Source organism: Carcharodon carcharias, chromosome 7 (assembly GCF_017639515.1).
Source record: "Carcharodon carcharias isolate sCarCar2 chromosome 7, sCarCar2.pri, whole genome shotgun sequence".
In the NCBI taxonomy this organism is placed as follows: domain Eukaryota; kingdom Metazoa; phylum Chordata; class Chondrichthyes; order Lamniformes; family Lamnidae; genus Carcharodon; species Carcharodon carcharias.
This window is the reverse complement of record NC_054473.1, coordinates 35,253,349-35,280,463: the sequence shown is the minus strand read 5'-3', so window position 1 is coordinate 35,280,463 and position 27,115 is coordinate 35,253,349. Positions and strand designations below refer to the sequence as shown.

General features: G+C 42.8%; 1 protein-coding gene across 7 annotated transcripts in view; it reads left to right on the top strand.

The window, feature by feature from the left end:
* Positions 1-291: 291 nt before the first annotated feature.
* The window catches only part of LOC121280474, a 27,339-nt gene continuing 515 nt past the window's right edge, over positions 292-27,115 (top strand). Inside the window, exons 1-9 of one of the 7 annotated variants that reach the window (XM_041192511.1) lie at positions 292-610; positions 6,058-6,195; positions 9,791-10,011; positions 12,209-12,351; positions 17,215-17,371; positions 17,522-17,596; positions 19,375-19,514; positions 24,373-24,525; positions 24,925-27,115. The exon at positions 24,925-27,115 is cut by the window's right edge and continues 515 nt beyond it. In XM_041192511.1, coding sequence (XP_041048445.1) covers positions 9,948-10,011; positions 12,209-12,351; positions 17,215-17,371; positions 17,522-17,596; positions 19,375-19,514; positions 24,373-24,525; positions 24,925-24,936 — 744 coding nt within the window. In that variant the 5' untranslated portion in view covers positions 292-610; positions 6,058-6,195; positions 9,791-9,947 and the 3' untranslated portion in view covers positions 24,937-27,115. Of the gene's footprint in view, positions 611-6,057; positions 6,196-9,790; positions 10,012-12,208; positions 12,352-17,214; positions 17,372-17,521; positions 17,597-19,374; positions 19,515-24,372; positions 24,526-24,924 lie in introns of those variants that run through there. The other 6 variants (XM_041192512.1, XM_041192516.1, XM_041192515.1 and 3 more) reach the window with 6 other exon arrangements.

The window sequence follows — 27,115 nt, the reverse complement described above, 5'->3', positions numbered from 1 at the left end:
GGGCCCTATGGGGGTAGAAAGCATTTTCATAGAATCAGCACAGGCGCCGGCCATTCGGCCCATTGCATTTCGTACACAGTTTAAAAAGTTTGTGTGCCCCCCCCTTCCCCCTTCCCTATTGACCTCCTGAGCATTTACAAAATTTACCTGAACCGATTTAAATGCTGAGAGGTAATTTAAAGTGGCATGAATTCTTACCAATGGGGATGAGTCTGAAGAGACTTCATCTGCTGGGGAGGTTAACAAAAACGGAGTAACAAGAAACCGTTCGCATTTCCTCCACTGGGGGCGCAAAGAGGAATTCTCCGCCCGCGAGGATTGCCCCAAATTCCGCTTCATCTGAGCCGGAATGTCTGTATTTTCCCGGACACGCTCCTCCTCAGCTGTCACTCGGGCTGAGCCTGTGTACGGATTGCTCTGTTTGGGGATTGAGGGCGGTCCGAAGGCTAAAGTGAAAAGCAGGAAGCGGGGGAAATTTACCAGAGGCTGTGGAACAAATGGAGGGTAAGAACTGGAAACATCAAGGCTAAGTTATTTATCTGTACACACCAGTAGAAAGCCCGGTTAAATGCAATGTTCATCAGATCACGACTGCTCTGATCTAAGGCAGGTATGAAATTTAAAATAGGTGCACGGTAGAGGGGCAGAAATTTTATTCCTGCTGCCATTTGATGCTTGTACCGTAAACAATGTTTGAAACGTTTGACTGGGATTCTAATTGTCGTTAGATCATATTCTGTCTCTCTTTGTGAAGAGCCCCCTTTCTCTGGGCTCGATCAAATCCCCGAGTATTTCAGGTAGAACGTCAACGCCTTGAGAGAATACATTAATACAGCAGAAACACAGCTCTGGTGTATGTCAGCACCCTGAGAGAGCAAGAAGTCAGAGCAGGAGTACGCCATTCAGCCCATCGAGCCTGCTCCACCATTTGACAAGATCTAGGCTGATTTGACTAGTCTTAACTCAACTTTCCTGCCAGCCTCCCATAACCCTTGACTCCCATGCTGATCAAAAATCTGTCCAACTCAGCCTTGAATATATTCAATGACCCCTTCTCCACTTTCTCTGTGAAAGAGAATTCCAAAAACGATGGCCTTCAGAGAAGAAATTCCTCCTCATCTCCGTCTTAAATGGGAGACCATTTTTACACTGTGCCCCCAGTTCTAGATTCCCCCACAGGAGGAAACATTCTCCCAGCATCTACTATAAGGCACAAGAGCAGAAGCAGGCCATTCGGCCCATCAAATCTGCTCTGTCATTCAATGAGATCGCGGCTGATCTGCTAATCCTCAACTCCACTTTCCTACCTTTTCCCCATAACCCTTGATTCCCTTACTGATTAAAATTTTGTCTATCTCAGCCTTGAATTTACTTAATGACCCAGCTTCTACAGCCCTCTGTGGTAAAGAATTCCACAGATTGACTATCCTGCGAGAGAAGAAATTCATTTTCATCTCTGTTCTAAATGGGCGCCCCCTTACTCTGAGATTATACCCTCTGGTCCTAGACTTTCCCACAAGGGGAAACAACCTCTCAGCATGTACCCTGTCAAGCCCCCTAAGAATCTTGTATGTTTCAATAAGGTCGCCTCTCATTCTTCTAAAATCCAATGAGTACAGGCCCAACCTAGTCAACCTCTCCTCATAAGAAAATCCCTCCATCCCCGGGATCAACCTAGTGAACCTTCTCTGGACTGACTCCAATGCCAGTATATATTTCCTTAGATAAGGGGTCAAAACTGTTCACAGTATTCTAGGTGTGGTCTAACTAGTACCTTGTATATTTTTAGCAAGACTTCCCTATTTTTATACTCCATTCTCTTTGAAATAAAGGCCAATATTCCATTTGCCTTGTCTATTACCTGCTGAACTTGTATGCTAGCTTTTTGGGATAATGCACGCGGACCCCCAAATCCCTCTGTGCTGCAGCTTTCTCCTGTCATTCTCCATTTAAATTATATTCAGCTCTTCTATTCTTCCTGCCAAAGTGCATAACCCCACACTTTCCCACATTATATTCCATCTGCCACGTTTTTGCCTACTCACTTAACCTGTCTATATCACTCTGTAGACTCTTTGTGTCATCCTTACCACTTGTCTTCCCACCTATTCTTGTGTCATTTGCAAACTTAGCGATAGTACATTTATTTCCCTCATCCAAGTCATTAATATATATTGTAAATAATTGTGGCCCCAATACTAATCCCTGGTGCACTCCACTAGTTACAGGTTGCCAACCTGAAAATGTCCCCCCCCCCCCCCCCCCACCCAACCGTATCCCAACTCTCTGTCTTCTATTAGTTAGCCAGTCCTCTATCCTTCCTAATATACTACCCCCAACACCATGGTCTCTCATCTTACATAGTAGCCTTATGTGTGGCACCTTACTGAACGCCTTTTGGAAATTCAAATATATTACATCTATTGGTTCCCCTTCATCCATCCTACTTGTTACCTCAAATAATTCTAATAAATTTGTCGGGTATGTTTTCCCCTTCATGAAGCCATGCTGACTCTGCTTGATTATATTATGCATTTCTAAAATGCTCTGCTATTACTTCCTTTGTAATAGACTCCAACATTTTCCTATTGACAGATGTTAAGCTAACTGGCCTATAGTTATCTGCCTTTTGTCTCCCTTCCTTTTTGAATAAGGGTGTTACATTGGCATTTTTCTAATCCTCTGGGACTTTTCCAGAATCTAAGGATTCTTGGAAGATTACTACCAGTGCATCCGTTATCTCTGCAGCTATTTCCTTTAATATCCTAGGATGCAACCCATCAGATCCAGGTGACATATTGGCCTTTAGCCCCATTAGTTTCCCTAGTACTTTTTCTCTCGTGATAGTTATTGTATTTATTTCCTCCCCTCCCCCCACTTTTGTCCCATAATTATTTAGTATTTTTGGTATGCTATTAGTGTCTTCTACTGTGAAGACTAATGCAAAGTATTTATTCAACTCCTCTGCCATTTCCTGGTTCCCCATTATTATGTCCCCAGCCTCATTCTCGAAAGGGCATATATTGAATTTGGCTTCTCTCTTCCTTTCTATATATTTAAAGAAGCTCTCACTGTCCGTTTTTATATTACTTGCAAGTTTACCCTCAACGTTTATTTTCTCTCTCAGTTTTTTGGTCATTTTTGTTGGTTTTTGAAGCTTTCCCAATTCTCTGGCTCACTACTATTCTTTGCCATGTTGTATGTTTTTTCTTTCGCTTTGATACTATCTTTAACTTCCTTGGTTAACCATAGTTGATTTATCTGTTTCCTTGAATCCTTCTTCCTCACTGGGATATATCTTTGTTGTGAGCTATGAACTATTTTCTTAAATGGCTGCCATTGTTCATCAACCACCTTTTCTGCTAAACTCCTTTCCCAGTCCATTCCAGCCAACTCTGCCCTCATTCCTTTGTAATTGCCCTTACTTAAGGTTAGCACAGTTGTTTCAGAACTAAGTTTCTCACTCTCAAACTGAATGCTAAATTCCATGATGTTATGGTCACTGTTTCCTCAGGGATCTTTTACTCTGAGATCATTTATTAAACCTGCCTCGTTACACATTACAAGATCCAAAATAGCCTGATCCCTGGTTGGATACACAACATATTGTTCAAGGAAACTGTCCTGAATACACTCTATGAATTCTTGCTTGTGGCTACCTTTGCCAATTTGATTTTCCAAATCTATGTGGAGATTAAAGTCACCCATGGTTAATATACTGCCCTTTTTATGTGCCCTCATTATTTCATGATTTATTCTCTGTCCAACAGTATAGCTACTGTTAGGGGGCCTTTAGACTACTGCCACCTGTGCCTTCTTCCCCTTGTTATTTCTTACCTGCACCTAAATGGATTCTACATCCTCCAATCCAAGATCATTTCTTGCTATTGTACTTGTTCCATCTCGTATTAATAAAGCTACCCCACCACCCTTTCCTGCCTGCCTGTCCTTCCAAAAAGTCACAAAACACTAAATATTTAGTTCCCAGCTTTGATCTCCTTGTAACCATGAGTCCGTAATGGCTATAAGATCATACGCATTAACCCCTATTTGTGCCGTTAATTCATTTATTTTGTTCTGAATACTATGTGCATTTAAGTAAAGAGCCATTAATTTTGTCTTTTTACCATTTTTCCCCCTTTGACCTTATTTGCTGCTTTTTTTTTTAATGTTTGTTCACTCTGCCCCTTCCTGTCACACTCTGGGTATCATTACCTAAGCACCTGCTCTGTAATGCCACCATATCCCTTTGCTTTGTAAGCCTACTTATCCCCTCTCCAGTACCCCCACCCCCTCGCGCGCTCCCCCCCTCTATTTAGTTTAAAACCCTTTCTACAGCCCTAGCTATTTGATTCGCGGAACACTGGTCCCTACGTGGTTCAAGTGAAGCCCATCCCACCGGAACAGCTCCCTTCCACTCCAGTACTGATGCTAGTGTCCCATGAACTGAAACCAATTCCTCCCACACCAATCTTTGAGCCATGCATTTAACTCCTTGACTTTATTTACCCTATGCCAGTTTGACCATGGTTCAGGTAGTAATCCCGAGATTATTAACTTGGAGGTTCTGCTTTTTAATGTGGCTCCTAACTGTTCAAATTCTTTCAGCAGAACCTCCTTTCTGGTTCTCTCAAGGTCGTTGGCACCAACTTGGACGATGACAACTGGATCCCTCCCCTCCCACTGCAAGTTCCTCTCCAGTCCTGAGGAGATGTCCTTAACCCCGGCACCGGGCAAGCAACACAGCCTTTGGGACTCATGCCCAGGGCTGCAGAGAACAGTATCTATCCCCTTAATTATACTGTCCCCTGCCGCTACTATGTTCCTATTTCCTTCCCCCATTTGAATGAATCCCTGTATCACGGTGTCATGGTCAGTTCGTTCATCCCCCCTGCAATCCCTGCTCTTGGACTACAGTTTGCAAGAACCTTGTAACTGTTGGACAATTTCAAGGGCTAAGGCTCTTTGAACTCAACCCCCTGGATCTCCACACCTGCCTCACCTGCAGTCACACCCTCCTGTCCCTGATCACAGACTAAATTCGAATTGTCTAACCTGTGGAGTGTGACCATCTCCTGGAGCAAAGTGTCCAGGTAACTTTCCCCCTCCCTGATGTGGCGCAATGTCTGCAGCTCAGACTCCAGTTCTTGGATCTGAAGTTTCTTGAGTTGCAAACACTTAAAACAGATGTGTTTGCTCTGGATCACCTTAGTGTCCAGGAGCTCCCACATGCTGCAGCAGTTGCACATTGTCCGTCCTGCCATTGCTATCTTATTTAATTTAATCATTAATTACTCTAGTTTCCCTGCTCTTTACACTTTATTGAAATTAATTATTTGCACCAGTATCAATCTTATACTTAAGTTATTTTTAAGAAAGAGAAAATAATGACTAGAGATCTAAACAATTACTATAGACCTTAATTTTAATCTAACTAGTAGAAATACTCACCAATCCAACTCACCAATCAGCTGCTCTCCGCGCTCTTTTTAAATGAAGTCTCGTTGCTCTGTTTTAGATAAAGTCCACCCTCTCACCCGCTCTCTGCTTCAAACGAAGTCCGCGCTCACCCGCTCTCTGCTTCAAACGAAGTCCGCGCTCACCCGCTCTCTGCTTCAAACGAAGTCCGCGCTCACCCGCTCTCTGCTTCAAACGAAGTCCGCGCTCACCCGCTCTCTGCTTCAAACGAAGTCCGCGCTCACCCGCTCTCTGCTTCAAACGAAGTCCGCGCTCACCCGCTCTCTGCTTCAAACGAAGTCCGCGCTCACCCGCTCTCTGCTTCAAACGAAGTCCGCGCTCACCCGCTCTCTGCTTCAAACGAAGTCCGCGCTCACCCGCTCTCTGCTTCAAACGAAGTCCGCGCTCACCCGCTCTCTGCTTCAAACGAAGTCCGCGCTCACCCGCTCTCTGCTTCAAACGAAGTCCGCGCTCACCCGCTCTCTGCTTCAAACGAAGTCCGCGCTCACCCGCTCTCTGTTTCACCCTGTCAAGCCCCCACAGAATCTTATATCTTTCAATAAGAACACTTTTTATTCCTCTAAACTCTGATGTGTATAGGCTGAACCTGCTCAACTTGTCCTCGTAAGACAAACTCTTCATCCCAGGACTCAGGCCACTGAGCCTTCTCTGAATTGCTTCCAATGCAAGATTATCTGCCCTTAAGTAAGGAGACGAAAACTGTACACAGTACTCCAGGTGGGTCTCAACAATCCCCTGTTTAGATGTAGCAAGATGGAATTCCCTACTTTTGTAGTTCATTACCCTTGCAATAAAGGGCAACTTTCCATTTACCTTCCTAGTTAGTTGCTGTACCTGCATGCTAATGTTTTGTGATTCATGTTCAGGACACCCAGATCCCTCTGTACTGCAGCCTCTCTCAATTTAAACAACACTGGGTCACCTGCCAACACAACACTCCAGCTGAAAACCAATGATGTCTTTGGCTGGAGACACAGTGCCAGCAAAATCCATCCTAGAAAAACTTCTGTGATAGAGGGGAGGGGAATATTAAAACAATAAATGAAATGTTGTTTTCCCTTCCCGATAACATAAGCAAAGAGTTTAAAAAAAAAACCCTGAATGACGCAGGCTGTGTATATACGGCTGCAACAAGCCTGTTGCATTGAACTGATTTGGAGATTGAGAGGAATGTGATACACGCACCAAGTTTCTGGCTCACTTCTGTGTCAAGTTTTATTTTTTGGAAACTTATTTCTGTTAAACTGTGCTTGATTTTTTTTATTTTGGAAAATCGGCTTAACTTCTTTTTGGTTTTGATTCTGATCTCCATTGCTTGCAATGACTTCACTGAGTAAAGCGGTACAACTGCACATGCACCGCATTGGCAGCAAATACAGCCTTGAAACAAGATTCTGTTTTTCTGTTCTGCCTGCCAAAATGGACAATCTCACATTTTCCCACGCTATACTCCATCTGCCAATTTGTCTGCCCACTCATTTAGCCTATCTGTTTCCTTTTGCAGACTCTTTGTATCCTCCTCGCAACTTGCTTCCCTACCTATGTTTGTATGGTCAGCAAATTTGGCTACATCCAGATCATTAATATAGATTGTAACTAGTTGAGGCCCCTGTAGCACTCCACTAGTTACAGTTTGCCAACCTGAAAATGACCCATTTATCTTGTTACTTAGCCAATTCTCTATCCATGCTAACATATCACCCCGAATACCAAGGGCAGCATCTTTCCGTCGACGAGCGGGGGTGTGGGGCTCACTCGCTGACATGTAAAATGATGCGCAGTGATGTCGGCTGCATGTCCCGACATCACCACGCGTCATTTAGATTTTCAGTTCAGCGGGTGGGCAGCCAACTCGGTTGCGTGCCCGCCAAACTGTCAACGGTCACATAAGGCCTTTAAAAAAAGTAATGAAACCAATTAATGAACCTGCCCGTCCAAACTTAAGGTTGGTGTTCAGGCGAAGATCCCAGGCGGCCTTCAGAAAAAAACATGAAACCTCATCCGTGGGTGGGATGAGGTTTCATGAGGGACTTAAAATGTGTATAAAGTTTTAAAATAAAAATAATTGACATGTCCCTGATCATGTGACAGTGTCACATGAGGGGGACTTGTCAGGAACATTTTTTCCTCCCCTAATAAAGTTTTCAAACTTGAGCTGAGCTCCCTGAGGCGGCACTCTGTGCGCTTTTTTGCGCATGTGCGTGAAAGAGCCCACTCCCGGCTAAGGGAATCAATCCCCCCCCTTCCCCCACTCACCCGCACAGGGAGCGCACAGAGCTTCTGGGCAGACGTCATGCTGGGCAGGCCTTAATTGGCCCGCCCACGTAAAATGGTTGGAAATCTGCTTGCCCACACTCACACAACCACTCCCCCCCCAACCCCCGCAATGGGGGGGAAAATGCTGCCCCATGAGGAACCTTTTACGTGACACCTTATTGAATGCCTTTTGGAAATCTAAATGCACTACATCTACTGGTTTCCTTTATCTACCCTGCTTGTTCCATCCTCAAAGAACTCTAATAAATTTGTCAAACATGATTTCCCTTTCACAAAACCATGTTGACTATTCCTGATTGAATAATGATTTTCTAAGTATCCTGCTATTACTTCCTAAATAATGGATTTCAACATTTTCCCCAATGACAGATGTTAGACTAACTGGGCTATTGTTTTCTGCTTTCTGTCTCCCCCCCCCCCACTTCCTTGAAAAATTTTCTGTTTGCAGTTTTCCAGTCTGCTCGGACCTTCTGGGATCTGGAGAATTTTGTAAGATTACAACCAATGTATCCACTATTTCTGCAAGCACTTATTATTGCTCCCTACACCACAAGCTTTTATTTTCTGCAATAACCTTTGATATGGCACTTTATCAATTGCCTTCTGGAAATCTAAGTACAATACATCTACCAGTTCCCCTTTATCCACAGCACATGTGATTCCTTCAAAGAACTCCAGAAAATTGGTTAAACATCAGTTCCCTTTCACAAAGCCATGTTGACTCAGCCTGATTGCCTTGAATTTTCCAAGCGCCCTGTTATAACATCTTTAATAATAGTTTCTAACATTTTCCCTATGACAGATGTTAAATTAGGGGTATGAAATTGAGTGCAAGTAATTTGCCTGGTTAGAAGATTGGTTGGTCAGGGATAATTTGTATGCAATGTTCCTCCTAAGCTGTGTAAGCACACAACAACCTCAAAATTCCCACAAAGGCCATATTCAAGTTGGCCCTTTTAAGTTGCTGGCATATATGGTTGTGCAAAGGTTTAAAGGGACAATGCACCTAAATAAATTGCCCGTGCACTCCAAAAAAAATTAGCAACAATGTCTGTTTTTACTCTAAATCGAAGTAAGTGACTAATGGTGTTCCACCATGATCTGCTGGGGCCTCAATATTCACTATTAGATGACACACATGAGCAAAAGATTCACATTTGCTGATTATGCAAAGGGAGGTGATATAGCATGTAGCCTGGACAGGAGCATAATGTTACACAGAGACTAATTAAGTGAGTAGGAAGAGCTGATGGATATAGGTTGCAAGTGTGAGGCCCTCCATTCTGTACCAAAAATACATTGATTAAAGTGTTTTCAAAAGGAGAGGTTATTACTTGGGTTGATTGAGGCTGAGCTCGGTGATCTTTTTGGTTCCAGCGTAGAGGTGGTGTAAAGATGTAGATGGACGATTTATCTGTCCTTCTGGAGGCAGCAGCTGCTGGGTTGAGTTCTGTAAAAATCTCCGCCTGTGGCACATGGTAGTCAAAAACAGCAGATATTGGGTAGAATTTTCCATTTGGCTGGCGGCTCAATGGGAGCGTGGGGTTGGGTGCGGAGCCAAACACCGTCCGCGATTGGCTTCACGCTGCCATTTTGTGAAGATGGGCCAAAAATAAGGCCCGCCCAGTGTAAGACGGAACCGGTAGCGCTCAGCACTACCTGTGCAGGCGGGAGGAGGAGGGAGAGTCGGGGCCAGTGCTCTTTCACACATGCACACAAAACAGCGCTTCAATCTCCCAGAAGCACGGAGCTGCCTCAGGAAGATTGAATCGATATTAAAATTATTAAATAAAAGGTGTAAAAATTTATTTAAATATGTCCCCTCGTGTGACTGTGTCACATGAGTTGGGACATGTTTCTATATTTATGAAAATGTATTTATTTATTAAAAGCTTTAGGAAACTTCATCCTGCTCTTGGATGAGGTTTCCTAAAAAATGTGAAGGCCGCTTGGGCTATTTGCCTGCCCGCAAACCTTAAGGTTGGATGGGCAACGTTTACATGTACTTCAATTAATTTCTTAATGGCCTTAATAGGCCATTTACATTTCAGCAGGCGTGCAGCCAATTCTGGTGTGTGCCCAGCAGATGAAATTTGCGGGACTTCGCAATGGCATTGGGACATTCGTTCGACATCATCATGCGTCATTTTACGTGTCAGCGTGTCTGAAGCCAGTTTTGGTCATGTGGCCACATGATTAATCCTTCCATTGTCCACATAAATGATTTGAAGTTAGAAGCCGTTGCTGCACAATGGGGTAGATGGTGGCTGTTCACACCTATATATGATGAACTGGTTCCTCTGTAGCTCTCTTTGCTGAGCATTGCGCACAGGCGCAGAATCTAGACTTTGAGTTTTGTGCAAGTGCACAGACAATATGAGTGTAAATTCCACAACTGGTTTAATCTCAGCATTTTCATTCAAGGGAATGCACATCCACCCAGGGTCATTTAATTAAGAACTTTGCAGAGATTTCAGGTAACTGTGAGTGTGTGTGTAAAGGGTGGAGCATTTTTATGTTTCTTAGGCCAGGTTAAGTACATTAAAAACTATCCTCTTGTTCCTTTATAAAAAAAAAACTCCAGGCAACCTGTCTGAGACTTTTAGTCAGCGCATGTAAACAGATAAACATTCACTGAACTGGCAAGCATATCCTGTTTTTAAAAAAACTGTTGCGGTCAAATGAAGAGTGAGGAAAGAGGGGAGTCAAAACACAACTGCAATGTTCAACGAGGAATTACTGTGTTGGGCTTGGAAGCAATGCGGCGTAATTTCACTAGAAAGTTATCAGAGTTCTGAGGGTTAAATTATGAAGGGATTAAATAACCTAATCTTGTAGTCCTGAAATATGGAGAATTAAGGGGTAATTTTATTGATTTTGTTTTTAGGATGTTGAAAGGAAAAGGAAAAGGATAGATAGAATTTTTTTCTATTAGTGGGGGAATCTAGGATATGGGAACATAACCTTAAAACCAAAAATAAAAATAGAATATGTTAGCTCTGTTCTGCTGTCCACAAATGCTGCCTGATCGGCTGCATATTTACAGCACTTTCTGTTTTTATTCCAGATTTCCAGCATCTGCAGTATTTTGGCTTTGCACTTTAAAATCAGAGCTTGGTCATTCAAGAGAGAATTTAGGAAACATTTCTTCACACAAAGGGTGGTAGAAGTGTGGCATTCTCTCTCACAAAGAAGCAGGAGATGCTAGCTGAATTAATTTTAAATCAGAGACTGATAGATGTTTTGCTAAGGGTTATGACGCCAAGGCTAGTAAATGGAGTTAAGTTGAAGATCAGCTGAGATCTCTCTGGATGGTGGAGTTGATGAGCTATGTTCCTGTTTGCATTGAGGCATTGCAATCAGGGATCATGCCTTCTGAGAATTGCACTCTGTGCCTGCTAATCTCAGACCGGTAGTAAAGTGGAACCAGGATTGGTTCTCTTCCACAGGAGGTGAGCTACTGCTGGCACATATTTTACTTAGAATGCTTAAAAATACAAAGATTCAAACCTAGGTCAGTGAAGTGAAAGATATTTTGCGCCACCACATTCACCAACCTTGCAAATTTAATATGGAGACTGAAACTGAGAGAAGTTTTGAGAAATTTTGGCTGCGCTTCAATTTTTGCCCAGAATGGCAGAATCATTTTTGGTGCAGACCTTGTTTGACAGCCGCCAAATGCGTTGTTGGATGGTGAGAAATCGTCAAGCTGCATGCTAACACGACCAACAAGGGTTGCCTTGAATGGGGCACAGCAAGCAGGGGGTGATTTTGTGGGCCAGAAAAAGCGTTCCTGCTATTTTCCTGGTCTGTTTTGTGTCCAGCAGTCTCTGAGGACTACTGCTTACACACTGCCCATTTGTACTTGAAAATTGCAATCAACGTTCTATTGCAATGGTTAAGGTCCCGGACCTGCATATATAAATCACCCCTGCCTGCTTCAGGAAGGCAGGCCAGCTGCTTGTCCATTTACAGGCTTATGTCAGGTGGGCTTTGGGCATCAGCAGAGTGCCCGATGTGCCATCCCGATTTTCAATTGCCGGATGCTCGTTTGTCTTGTGTGAAATGGGAGGCAATAGTTGAAAAATCACCACCATGTGTCAGAACTCTCTGGAAGAATTTTTATATTGTGCTGAAGATGGAAATAAGAATGAAAGTGCAATTTTACACGTTTGTTACATTAGAATGGTGTGATAATGAGAGGAAATGTTTCTTGAGATATCATTTAAAAATATGTTTCAGTAAACAGCTGTCAAGTCATAGCTGTGGCATATATTTTACATATGGTCTAACAGCAATTAATAGAAAATATTTTGACTAATTGGTGATTAGTGAAGGTGAGATATTTTACAATGGAGCTAATGATAATCACATGACATTTAATTGTCTGCTGATGACCAGGAATGTAATGTCGTTTATTGTACAATCTCAATTTATTTTGTTTCTGTTGTAGGAAAAAGCTGCAAAGATGCACTAAAAAATGACAGATTATTTTTTACAAATGAGGGAGGTCTCTACGAAATCTTGTTAAATCATATTGTTATTTATTTGGCTAAAACAGACCCCCCTGTTCTGAACAATAGAGAATATGACATGGTAAGATACATCAGTTTTATATCCTTTTTGACCGCTTCCCGGATGTTGTTGTTGTGCGACACTGATGCACTAAGGGTCAGTGTAACCACTTTTTAAGCCATATCCTTGGGTGAAATATTATACTAAACTCATTGAGCTAAAATATACTAAGAAAATGAAGCTTATTGTTTTAGAAATTTCAGATTTAGTGCTATTTTACATTATGTTATTTCTTGTGCTGTACATTGCATAAGGACCCAACAGAACCCAGCTTTGTGTCTGATTTTACTTGTGTTTAAAGTCCCACCCGGTTGCTTGTACACTAAACTTAAGATCATTTGAAAATAAATTTGTACATAAATTATTTACTTACCTGATTATTCAAATATAAAACATTGTCACATTTCTTCATTGTACAAAATCCAACTCAGTATAATCATACCATTTAGCACTTATGTTAATCCAGCTAATATTTAAAAAACAATACTACATTACACTGATTATTTAATAGCAGTGTAGTGTCAGGTGTCCTATGTGGAATGCTGTATAAGCAACCTGACTATGTAAAAATTCTCTTTATGGATTATAAGTAAAGGAGAATTGTGTATGCACTCAATTCATTTTTTGATAGAGAAACTGATTAAGAAAAATCAGATGCAGTGGATTAATTTTACCTTTGATTGACAGAATCACAGAATTGTTACAGTGTAGAAGGAGGCCATTTGGCCCATGTGTCTGCACCGGTTCTCTGAGCATTTTAACTTAGTGCCAATCTCCTGCCTTTTCCCTGTAACCCTGCACATTGTTTCTATTTAAATAAATCATCCAATGCCCTCTTGAATACCTCAATTGAACCTGACTCCACCACACTTCCAGGCAGTGCATTCCAAACCCTAACTACTTGCTGTGTGAAAAAGTTTTTTCTCACCTCACATTTGCTTCTTTTGCGAAACACTTTAAAACTGTGCCATCTGGCTCTCCCTATCTACTCTGTCCAGGCCCCTCATTATTTTGAAAACTTCTATCAAGTCTCCTCTTAGCCTTCTCATCTCCAAGGAAACCAGTCCCAACTTCTCCAATCTTTCCTCATAACGGAAGTGTCTCATCCCTGGTACTATTCTCGTAAACCTCTATTGCAGTCTCTCCAATGCGTTCACATCCTTCCTATAGTGTGGCGCCCAGAACTGTACACAATACTCCAACTGAAGTCTAACCAGTGTCCTATATAAGTTCATTATAATCTCCCTGCTCTAGTACTCTTTGCCCCTAATTAATGAAGCCTAGAATACTGTATGCTTTAGAAACAGCTCTCTCTACCTGTCCTGCCACCTTTAATGATTTATGTACATACACACCCAGGCCTCTCTGCTCTTCACACCCTTTAGAATAGTGTCCTTTATTTTACACAGTCTCTCCAGGTTCTTTGTACCAAAGTGTATCACCTCACACTTCTCTGCACTGAACTTCAACTGCCACCTATCTGCCCACTCCACCAGTATGTCAATGTCCTTTTCAAGTTTTACACTGTCTTCCTCACAATATAGGAAGAGCAAGGGTCCCAATACTGACCCCTGGGGAACTCCACTACAAACTTCCTTCCAGCCTGAAAAAATACCCATTAACCATTACTCTGTTTCCTATCCCTCAGCCAATTTTGTATCCATGTTGCTATTGTCCCTTTTATTCCATGACCTTTCTTCACAAGTCTGTTGTGTGGCACTGTATCGAATGCCTTTTAAAAGTTCATATACATCACATCAACAGCTTTTCCCTCATCAACCATCTCTGTTACCTCTTCAAAAAACTCCAGATTGGTTAGACACGATTTTCCTTTAACAAATCCATGCTGATTCTTCTGAATCAATCCACATTTTTCCGTGTGACTATTAATTCTATCCTGAATAATTGTTTCTCGAAGTTTCCCCACCACCGAAGTTAAGCTGACTGGTCTGTAATTGTAGGGCAGATCTTTACAGCCTTTTTTGAACAAGGGCGCAATGTTTGCAATTCTCCAGTCCTCCAGTGCCTCCTCCGAACCCAGGGAGCATTGAAAGATTATTGCCAGTGCCTCTGCAATTTCCACTCTCACTTCCTTCAATATTCTTGGACACATCTCATCTGGTCCCGGTGCCTTATCAACTTTAAATACCGACAGCTAATTGAATGCCTCCTCCTTATCAATTTGAAACCTTTCTAGTGACTGAGTTTCTTCCTCTGTCACCATGGCCTGGGCAGCATCTGCCTCGTAGGTAAAGACAGATGCAAAGTATTAATTTAACACCTCAGCCATGCCTCTTGCCTCTCTGGGTAAATCCTCTTTTTGGTCCCAAATCAGCCCTACTCCTCCTTTTACCACCCTTTTATTACTGATGTGCTTATAGAATACTTTGAGATTTCATTTCATGTTAGCTGCTAGTCTTTTTTCATAATCCCTCTTTGCTTCTTGTATTTGCTTTTTCACATCCCTTCTGAACTTTCTGTATTCAGCTTGGTTCTCAACTGTATTTGCTACCTGATACCTTTCGTAAGCACACTTGTTCTTCTTTAACTTAATTTCTATCTCCTTCGTCATCCAGGAAGCTCTGGATTTGCTTGTCCTTCCCTTCCCTTTTGAGGGAACATACCTTGACTGTGCCCAAACTATCTCCTCTTTGAAGGTAGCCCATTGTTCAGCTACTGTCTCTCCCGCCAACCTTTGGATCCAGCCTATCCGGCCCAGCTCCGTTCTTGCCCCATTGAAGTCCGTTCTGTGCCAATTGATTATTCTTACTCTGGACTGACCAATATCCTTTTCCACCATAATCCTAAACCTTCTGATATGATGATCACTGTCCCCTAAATGTTCCCCTACTGTCACTTGATCTACTTGACCCACTTCATTCCCAATAACCAGATCCAGCAGTGCCTCCTTTCTTGTTGGACTGGACACATACTGCTATAGGAAATACTCCTGAACATAATCTAGGAATGCTTGTCCCTCACTGCCCCTTACACTTACTAGTCTATATGCTGGTAATTTAAGTCCCCAATTATAACTACTCTATGTTTACATCTCTCTGTAATTTCCTTGCAGATTTGTTCCTCTATATCCTTCCCACTAGCTGGTGGCCTGTATATTACACAGAGCAATGTAATTTCATCCTTCTTCTTTCACAACTCCACCCAAATTGATTCTATCCGTGAATCCTCTGACACATTCTCTTTCTCCAGTACTGCAATACACTCCTTAACCAAAACCGCCATCCTTCCTCCTTTTTTCCCTTTCCTATCTTTTATGAACACCTTGTAACCAGGAATATTTAACACCCAGATCTGCCCTTCCTTAAGCCAGGTCTCCATTACCGCCACAATGTCATAATCCCACAAGGTAATCTGTGCCTGTAACTCCAATTTTATTAACTATACTCTGTGCATTCAAATACATGCAGTGTGATCCCGATTTAGACTTCATTGCTTGCTCCCTTACTCTGACTGCATCTATTAACTTACTATTCTCTATTTTAGTGCTATCTGCCTCTCCCAACATTCCGTGCAGCCTGGTGCTACTTTCTAATATTCCCTCCTGGTTCCCACACCCCTGCTGAGTTAGTTTAAACCCTCCCCAACAGCACTAGCAAAATGCCCCGCAAGGAACTCAGTCCTGGCTCTGTTCAGATGCAGCCCGTCTGGCTTGTACAGGCACCATTTCCTCTAGGGCCAGTCCTGATGTCCCAGGAATCTAAATCCCTCCCTCCTGCACCACCTTTCCAGCCCAAGCATTCATCCATCTTATCTTCCTATTTCTGTACTCACTTTATGTGGCACTGGGAGTAATCCAGAGTTGACTGCTTTTCTAATTTTCTACCTAGCTCCCTAAACTCCGAAAGCAGGACTACATCCCCCTTGTTACCTATGTTGTTAGTAGTCCAATGTGGACCATAGCCTCTGGCTGTTCGCAGCATCCCCCCCTCCCCCCACAAGGATATCCTACAGCCGCTCTGTGACATCCTTGACCCAAGCACCACGGAGGCAACAAACCATCCCGGAGTCACGTTGATAGCCGCAGAAACACCTGTCTGCTCCCCTAACTAAAGAATCCCCTGTGAGTACTGCCCTCCCACTCTTCTTCCTCCCCTCCTGTACAGCTGGGCCACCCTTGGTGTCTTGGGCTTGGATCTTGTTGCACTCCTCCAAGGATCCATCACCCTCACCGATATCCAGAATAGATAGGTTAGGGACTCCTGACTGGGGACTCCTGCACTACCTGCCTGTTTCTCTTGGACTGCCTGGCAGTCACTCATACCCTATCTGCCTGCTTTCTCCTAACTTGCGCTGTGACCGCTTCTCTGATCGTGCTATCCATGCCATTCTCTGCCTCACGGATGCACCTCAGTGACTCCAGCCACTGCTCAAGCTCTGAAACACAGAGCTCAAGCTTGTGTAGTTGGTGACACTTCCTGCACATGGGCTAGTCTGGGTCACGAGAAGTGTCCACAGGATGGGCATTCCGCTTGGCTGAGCTGTCCTGCCATGCCTTAACCCTAAACTTTTAAATCCTATTCAATAAACCTTACCAAAAAGTACAGTTCTTACTTTATTCTAAGCCTTAGTATTAGAATGAACCTTAAACACCTATTAGATACTCACCAAATAGCTGGCTTCTTCTTCAACCAATCTTTCCTGTGATGTCACAATATTTTTTTCATTCTCCTTTGGAACTCAGCGTGGGCTGGTTCCGATCAGCTGACAGGTCCCCGGGATGTATTTATTCTCTCCCCGCTCTGTGTATCTCCTGCGTGTTCGCCTCTCCAACTGCTTGTCCCCAAGGTGAGTGGGGAAGTGAGTATGAATGATATTAAGTAACTTAACAAGTGACCTGTAAAGTTTCTTCTTGTATTTTTACAGTTACATGGGAAAAGTAAAATGGGAAAGCACAATCGCTCGGCCACACTCCTCCAATTTTTGTCACAAAAAGGTGAAGAAAGCTGTGGTCATTTCTACACAGCATTAAAAATGTATGATTCATATGTGTACCAGCAGCTTCCAAGCCAAAGAAAGACAGGTAAAATGCTCTTAATGTTGAACAAGAAACTATATTTATTTTTAACATACTGTTCAAGGGCATGATTTATTGTGGAAATGTTATCTGTTGTATTTGAAAATTGTGGGGATTAAAGAAAAACTATTTCTTGGTCATCCAATGTCATTGCAGGTAATGAGCTTCATTATGTCACTAAGCGAAGTGCAGCAGAAATTGAAAAATTTCCTCACCCTGTGCAAAGAGAAGGTACTTGATTTTGTGCTGTCTTTGTAAGTTTGATCCTTTATGGTAGCTTCACACATTTTACAGAATTTTTCGATCAATCATACTAGTCAGTTCTTTGGTTTGTCTATTTGGTCAAAGTGGATTTGGTAACCTGCACTGTCTCTACTAGACTTTTCGGTCTGCTACTGCATGTGACATGTAGGGGAACGTAACACAAATTCACAACCTTTAGGATTTGTAGTAAACATGATGGCTGTAGTGCAAAAGTGCTTGGATTTATTAGCCTCATATTTCTATGAAACTTACATTGAAACAGTGACTTAATGCTGATTTTCAGTGAAAAGGTACAGGAAATTCACACTTGAATAACTTCTGCCATTTGTTATGCCATGTTTTCCTTGACCTTATTTGCATTGATCAATCTGCCTAAAACTTTAAAGCCACTCATTAGCATAGCCCCTCCCCATGCAGTATCACAGAATTGTTATGGCGCAAAAGGAAGCCAGAAGACAAGAGAATGAGAATTTCCTGTATTTACACCATCCTAAAAGGGCTGTAAATTTACCCTCAAAACATTAGGTGCAGTGGGATCCAGTCACATTTCTGGTGCTATGTACTGATTTTTTTGGTCACTAAGATCTGCTTTTTATATTTTGCATCTTTGCATTTTTATGAAAGAATTGTGTTAAAATTGAAAGTTTCCAATGTGCATAAAGGATTGTTTGATAGCTTCAAAATTTAATTTTCATATATAAAGATGCTTTTAATGAAGGTGTAAGTTCAGTGCTTTCCCTCAGATCACAGTTGTTTCCACTGATTTTTATGTTTTTGCCAGAATTAATTAGATTGATAGAAAATTTTAGCAGATATACCATCCAATAAGTGTGGTGTAGAGATTTTGATGTACAGACTGGCATAAAGTTTGGCTGAGTGTGCTGGTTATGCTGTTTCAGGAAATTCTGGGCCACTCTCTTCTGTCACTAGTCATTTCCTGGGACTGCCAAAGCTGCTTTTTGGCACTGTCACATTCTGTTAATTGCTGTCACTTTATTCTAAATTAGGTACACAGTATTACACTCACAGCATTAACTACAGGCACAGCACCTTTGGGCCACTCATCATTTTTAATATAATAGACAGATGAGATGCCAACCTATATTCATACTTTTTTTTTCAAAGTATTATTTATGTAGATTAAAAAAGTGATCAATTCACCATGAAGAGCTGGCCTTGTCATTGGATTCATAAACCTTCTCAGTGTTCCAAGGCTGGAAAGGCCCAAAGTAAATTGATTTGCCCAAAATTTAATCTAGTTCCTTACAACTGTCTGCCTATCACACCACACTGGTCATGATTGGCGCAAAGAGGATTGGCGTGGGCAACTGGAGTGTCCGACAGGTGTAGGGCTCTTCCAGTATGTTAGATCTGGTTATGTTCTTCCCAGTGTGGCAGTGGCTGATTCTCACACTAGATGTTAAAGTAGTCATGTATATTACTCTCCAGAACAAATATCCCTATCTTTGATAAATAAAAAGTGTTACCTTGCTAATAAAGCATCATCAAAGGGAAAACAGAAAATATTAGATGATACAAGTTTATTGAATGATCCTTCACGCCTCTGTCTGACACTATCTGGGTTGGGAGATGCCTGTTCAGATATTTTAAAAACATGCTTGCCAAAGATAGCGGACATAACACAGTTCCCCAATGGGTCTCCTCAACCTGAAATGTAAAATTAGTGTCTTTGAATAATGAAACTCGATGCTAATACATTGCTGTCTGTTATTTATTTTATTTAGACATCTACATAAAAAAATTAAAAGCTGATCATTTACATTTTACAAATGATGGGTGCTTCAGTGAGGAAAACTTGCTTCAAGTGATAAATGAACTTCGAAATCACAAACCACCAGTACTTAATAGAACCGAGGCTGACAAGGTACAAAACTTTCCTTAACTAATGGATTAGTGAATTTCCTGTACTACTGGTCACAGAAAATCAGGAGATGCAATGCTCATAAAGAGAGGAGCATTATTCTCAAGAGCTAGTACCATTTCCTCCTCCCTGCTCAGTAATTCAGGTTTCCACTGGCCCTATACTTGCACATTGCTTTGTGTTGGTTGTGAGCCAGGAACTGAAAGAAAGTAAAGTAAACACTTAAAGAAAAAAATAGCCGGTTCCTGATGTCTTGGCCTAAAAAGAGCTATTTATGCCTTTATAGGAGCAGGGTAAATGGACATCAAATGCTTTCTCAGCATTAAAAAGCCTTGCTTTTGTAGTTAAAGAACAGTCCAAATACACTAATTGGACTAAGATGGCTATATTTTCTGGCTAGCTCCAGATGTTTTCTCACTGGATCTAGGACAGACAGAATGGAAAATTGCTCTCCCAGTTCCATGTGGGTGAATGTAAATGACATGGATGTGGGAGAAATGCACCTTCCGATTGCATTGGAGTTCTGTGCTGTGGCTGTCCGAGCATTGCCATGTACAAGTTCCAGAAGAAAGAAAACAAAATGGTGGTGGGCTGGGAGTGGCCGGAGAGGTGGGGGAGGTTTGGTGGGAAAGGAATGTTTCCAATTTTATGCAATATTCTGGAATTCCAATAGGACTCTGGGATGCCTGCCATGATTATTTTCCATCTTAATGTTGACCTGGCCCAGGAGCCTCTAATCGTAAAATCCGTGATTGAATTCCCAGCAAAATTTGAGAAACCTCACTGTTGGAAACGTTTGGAGAGAGGATGGCAAGCAGGAAATTAATGAAAACTTATAATTTTCATTCTCCTGCAACCCATCCATCAAAAGGTTGCCAGACCTCAGACTCCCAAGAACCTCCACATTTCATACCCCTCACTAGTTTTAGACCCAACTGATAATGGTCACACACTCCAATCCTCTCAGACTGCACTATTCAGTTGTCCTACATTCCCCTAATGCACCTCCCCCACTCTCAGGTCCCAAGGCCAGCCACAGATGATCTCACTGAGCGTGCATGGGCCAATTTACAGTGCAAAGTTAAGCTCCATTAACTCAGTACAAACTGGACATGAATTTGGGACTTTCCCGGTTGTATGACTCATGTTTGCACAGAATAAACCAGCTGACCCACTGGGAAAGATTATTTACAAGTGTTCAAATATTATGAGTGTTAATATTTCCATCCTTAGCATAGTGTATAAATGATAAACAAGGTTTTCCTGTTTATAAGTTCTTGGACTGTTTCCTTTTCTTTCCACCTGTGCGTCCACATTTCCAGGCATTTGCCCTGAAATTCCTTTCTGACCATGAAAAATGTTAGCTTTCATGTGTGCCTAACACAAGCCAAATGGTGTTTTTCTGCTCTCAAATCTCTCTTCAGTATGGATGAGATTGTCCAACAAAAACCATGCTGTAAACCAATGTTTTCTACAATTTGGATCCTGTCTTTCTGCCATTGCAGTTTGGTACAGAGTTTGGTTAAAGCAAAGTACTGTTAGTGAGCAGTGTGCCAATATGACCACACTTGACATCGCATACACAGCAGGTAGGTAAATAAGACACATGTAGAAAGAAACATGGAACATGTAACATTGCATTGCATTAACGAAAATGATATTTCCTTTTGTGATTGAGGAAAAGTCCTTTCTGCTTAATTAGGATCTTTGTGAAAGTACTTGATCTGGTTGATGAATAAAAGTTATGGCTGGTGGCGTGAGCAGAGAATATGGCATGTCTGGTTTCACAACGTTGTGAAACCAGTTTGCGATCATCTGCTCAGCCCACCAATTGCGGGCTGTGTTTCCTGCCATTGGATGCTGGGAACCTCATTGTAATACACTAGTATGTACCAGCCCACTAGACTCATTCCCCTCCCCCCACCGTGCTGGAAAACACGCCAACATGTTTCACCACAGCACATAAGCGATGTGCGCCTGGCAGCCTGCACTTCACTCGGGACTTCAAGGTTTGTTTTCCTATCTTGCTTCAGTCAGCACTTGCAGTCATCAGCACCAGGCTTCACATTACTTTCAGGGGGGGCTCATGGGCACATCTCTACGTACCAGACCAGCCACATGTGGATGGCTTTTTAATGGCTGCAGGGCAGGGCCTTGCTTGGGGAAGGGGGAGAAATGCCTCTGGCAAGGGGAGAGGCTGCAGGATGACAGCTGCACTGGGGAAGGAGGGTATCCCAGGGTGTGTGTGGGGGTCACATGTTGATCTGTGAAAGTGGCCTCAAGATGGTGATGCCTGAGGAGGCAGTCTCCAGAGATGAGGCCAGATGGACATGTGAGGATGTGTGCGGGAATGGGTAGTGATGTCCCTTGAGCTGGCAGTGAGTGAGATGCCAGTGAATGTGTGTTGGGCTTGAGTGTGTGAGTTTAGAGTGATGAGATGGTTGCCATACCCTGGCTGCGTGGGTGAGATCATTCATCCTCTATCTGCATTGGATGGCCAATCTCTTCCTGTGCAGCATTGGCACTGATCACCACTGGCACCGCCTGCCATGCTGGATTGGTGATGCCGCTGCCCGCCCTGCGGTCAGAGCTGGGGTAGAGGACATCACAGCGAGCCTCCACAGTGTCCAAATGGCATTCCAGTGATGCATCACTAAACCTGGGGGCTGCAGTCTTTTTACCTTTTCATGGGCTCTCCCCTGCAATAATTGTGGGCTGGAAGCACTGAGATGTGTGCATGTGGCTGGACTTTAAATATGATGCCTGGTATGATGAAGTGGCGAGGTAATGGCGGGCGGGCGAGTGAGAGCCCACCTCCCATGGAAACGGCATGTTTCCCAGGAATGCATGAGTAATGTAGCGAATTTGGGATGATACGTGTGAAAACTCGCATAGTAATATCTTTATCAATATCTTTATCAGAGTGAGGAAATAATGGAACAACCTTGCTGTTTTCTTTGTGGTGCATGTGAGGAAAGAGCAATTTACAGAATCATTTTGTGAAGCACCCCCTGCACTTTGTGGGAAGTAAGGTGGGATTCTTGTTTGACCTGTCTGAACAATGAGTGGAATCAGGACTGGGTGGTGGCTCGATGTGAGGGATCACTGAATGTTACACGTCCAGCAATAATAGATTAATTTTCACTTGCATTTCCACTCTGAAGAATTTTTTCATCTTTGGGAGGCCCCAGACAGGAATCAGGCGTTTAGGGCTGAATTTTACATTGATCAGGCAGGCGCACGCCGACCCGATCGGGCGTGAAATCGCGCAATATTTCAGTCGGCGAGCGCGCAAAAGTGGGAAGTGTGCTCGCCAACAATTAAGATGGCAATTAAGCCCATTAACAGTGCAATTGCCATTTTATGTAGCCCGTCCAACCTTACGATCGACGGACGGGCGAATCGGCCAGGCGGCCTTTACATTTTTCAGCGAAACGGGTGGGATGAGGTTTCTGTTATTAAATAAAATAGAAATCTGTGGGCAGCATTTTTATAACCTGTATGTTCAGGGGCCTGATTGTGATACTTGGGCATTTCTTTCCTGATTTTAAAGACTTTATCTCCTGGGTTTTGGGTCTTCGGCTCCCTGAGGTAGCTCTCTGCCTCCATGGAGGTTTCTGTCAGCGCTTGCCTGCACCAATATCGACATCATCGCCTGCCCTCCCCCACCCCCAACCCCGGCAGTGCTGAGCAGTTCAGCTTGCGTTTTATACTGGCTGGCTGTTAATTGGCCAGCCAGTGTGAAATCACAGTCGAAGGCAGATCGCAGTGGGGGGCTGATCGCAGTCGCTGGTCCATTTCCCAGCTGATCTCAGGCCCGTCGAGCTGAAAATCCAGAGCTTAGAAATTTTACAGTTATCTTGTTGTGGAAATTTTTAAAAATTCATTTAGGCATCGCTGGCTAAGCCAGCATTTATTGCCTGTCCATAATTGCCCTTGAGAAGGTGGTGGTGAGCTTCCTTCTTGAACCACTGCCGTTGCTATGGTGTAGATACACCTTCAGTGCTGTTAGAAAGGGAGTTCCAGGATTTTCCCAGTGATGGGGAAGGAATGGAGATATATTTCCAAATCAGGATGGTGAGTGGCTTGGAGGGGACCTTCCAGGTGATGGTGTTCCCATGTATCTGCTGCCCTTGTCCTTCTAGATGGTAGCAGTTGTGGGTTTGGAAGGTGCTGCCTAAGGAGCCTTGGTGAGTTTCTGCAGTGCACCTTGTAAATGGGTACACACTGTTGCCACTGTTCATCAATGGTAGAAGGAGTGAATTTGCGCATAGGGTGTCAATCAAGTGGGCTGCTGTATCCTGGATGGTGTCAACCATCTTGAGTGTTGTTGGAGCTGCACTCATCGAGGCAAGTGGAGAGTATTCCATCACACTCCTGACTTGTGCCTTGTAGATGGTAGAGAGGCTTTAGGGAGTCAGGAGGTGAGTTACTCTCTGTAGAATTCCCTGCCTCTTACCTACTCTTGTAGCCACAGTATTTATATGGCTGGCCCAGTTCAGTTTGTGGTCAATGGTAACCCTCAGGATGTTGATTTTGGGGGGATGCAGCGATGGTAATGCTATGAATATCAAGGGGAGATGGTTGGATTCTCTCTTGTTGAATATGGTCATTGCCTGGCACTTGGGTGGTGTGAATGTTACTTGCTACTTATCAGCCCAAGCCTGAATGTTGTCTTGCTGCATATGGGCATGGTCTGTTTTAATATCTGTATCAGTTGAGCATTCAGTATCAGTGGAACCATGAAGAATATATTTTGCACAATAAAAATAAAACTTTATCCCGACCAGTTATTGTACAATTTCCTGATGCAGTGTTCCCTATGACTGAAGCTATTATATGAAATCTTTTTATTCCACAGTTTTTAAATGATGCTCATGACTTGCACCTTCGGGTTACAGACATGCTAAATGGTTTAGTGAATAAGGGAGAAGAAGCTTGTAGCTTCTTCTATGCCGTCTACAAGAAACTGAATCCGCTGGGATACATGGAATTACCAAGCACTAAAAAAGAGGTAACCCTTTTTCAAACTAAAATGTGAAAACCTCCCAACAGTCTAATTTTTTAGATCAGTTCAGCAGAAGTTATCTAAGATCCAAAAACGTAAAGATGCATTATGTTGGCTGGGAACCTAATATTTTAACAAGAAAATGAATACTTGTCGTTCACTACTTTAACCCAGTTTGAGAATATATCAATTAGACAATTAGGGAGTGGTGTTTGATATTCACCTGTAATGACTAGCTAAAATTTCTCGTGTTTCTAGAAGATGCTGCAAGATCATCACTTCCTTGCTGTAATAGTGACTGATCTCTGCAACTTGTTTATTGTGCAGTGATGTGTAGGTGAATTTACCCAAGTGTCTAAACCTGTTTTCTTATCAGGTAATGTAATGTCATCTTTCTCTTTACAGCTTCAGAACTAGAAGTCTAATTTCTCCAAAAGGACCCCGTTTTGCATTGAGTTATAATTGTGTTCATTGCAGTATTATGTTCCCTTTACTGATCACTGTAGATTACCATTGAAGACCTGTGCATGATACCTCAAATAATTTTATGCATTTTACCAACTTTCTCTTACTTGACAATTTCTTTCTGCCTCATTACAATTAAAATGACTATGTTAAAGTCTCATTTCTAAATCATGAACAGAAGCAGCTGATTTATGTTCTGAGTGTAAAAAATCTCCAGATCTTTCCCAAATGTCATCTTATCTGTCCCACCAGCTTCACTAATTGCACAAATCTGTTATTTGAACCTTATTTATCTGATGGATGAGTAACATTCTGTACATAAAAAGCCTTTGCTTGAATAGTTGTGATTGAAATTTGAGTAAATTGCTGGTATTATTCATTCATGGGACATGGGTGTCACTGGCTAGGCCAGCATTTATTGCCCATCCCTAATTGCCCTTGTTCGGTGGGCAGTTAAGAGTCAACCATATTGCTGGAGTCACACGTCATCCAGACCAGGTAAGGGTGGCAGATTTCCTTCCCATTAGTGAATCAGATGGGTTTTTACAATAATCGACAATTAGTAACATGGTCATCATCAGACTTTTAATTCCAGATTTTTATTGAATTCAAATTTCACCATCTGAAGTGGCGGGATTCGAACCCGGGTCCCCGGGGCGTTACCCTGGGTGTTACCCTGGGTCTCTGGAATACCAGTCCAGTGACAATACCGCCTCCCCCAGGAAGCAGAAATATTAGCCCATCAAGCCTTCCTGCTTAAATCCAGGAAATGTCTCTAAAGGTTCTGGCGGAGTTTTATGGCCCCATCACGTTGGGGGTGGGGCTGTAAAATGTGATGAGCTGCTCAAAAGCCCATTGATTTCAGTGGGACCGGAAAGCCTGCTGGCGGGAGGGGCCGGAAAATTCCGCCCTCTGTTGCTAAGGCTTAGTGACAGTAAATCTTATCTAAACACAGTGAAAGGATCATCTTCACCGCTGTTGGTTTGCAGAACAGACCCAGTGACGTGGTGTTGCTACTGAATTGTTCCCCCCATCACAATTTGATTCAATACCTGTAAACTCTGAGTAAAGGTTGGAAAAGTTGCCAACAGGTGGATTTGCTTCATTCATACTTTGTTAGAGTTTCCAAAGGGTAACTTGACATTTTAGTTAAATAAAAACGGAGAATGCTGGAAAAACTCAGCCGGTCTTGCAGCATCTGTGAAGAAAGAGCTGCTTGAGCTTTTCCAGCATTTTCTGCTTTTAATTTCAGGTTTCCAGTATCCGCAGTATTTTGCTTTTATCTATTGACCTTTTGGTTTCTCAATAACAAAATCTCTGTATGATCAGGAAACCTGAGACCTGTGTCTTTGACCCCATCCAAATTCCTGGCATCGGCATCGTTAATGTGTTTTTGGTAGGTACATGCCTTATTTCAGCACATTGGGGAAAGATAGCTGCGACATCTCGCTGCAGTAAAAGTTGGGAACTGGGACGTGCAAGACTTCTTTTTAAAAGGAAAACTTGGGCACATCTGATTTTGAATTTTCCCAGTGCTCCATGACTATTTTACCATGGGGGAAAAACAGATGTTGAAATGCCAGCAGGTCCGACTTTGGCCACAATCACTTGCTGACACACTGTGGTAGGCCTGCTTCATGCAGCTGCGTAAGGTATTGAGGGCAATGCCGATTGGGCTGGTGGGACTTTTAACACATTTGGGGGTCAGATTCTTCTCGGGAAGTAATGCAAAACAGGCGCCAGTGATTGGGTAGCGTGTTTTACACTCCACTCAATTTTCTTTTGAGGGCAATCCAAGAATAATTTCATCTCCATGAAGTCACCCACCAGCTGCACCACTTTTCTTGGTGTTTACACAGAAGTGTTTGGCTGCAAGAAGCGCCCATCCCCACTTCCAGTGGAATTTTGGGCCTCAAATTCCTGACATTTGATCAAGTTGTGAGATAATTTTAACCCTGGAGTGGAGCAAATTCAGGACGCAGGTGTTTAGTTTAATGTGGGTGACAGATTCACTGTTTGGAATCAAGCCAAACAATACAAAATGTCGACGAGGTAACTGGAATTAATTCGATAGCTGTTCTGTTCTGGGTTCAACCCTATTGGCACATTTGTATCAAAAGACGATTAAACC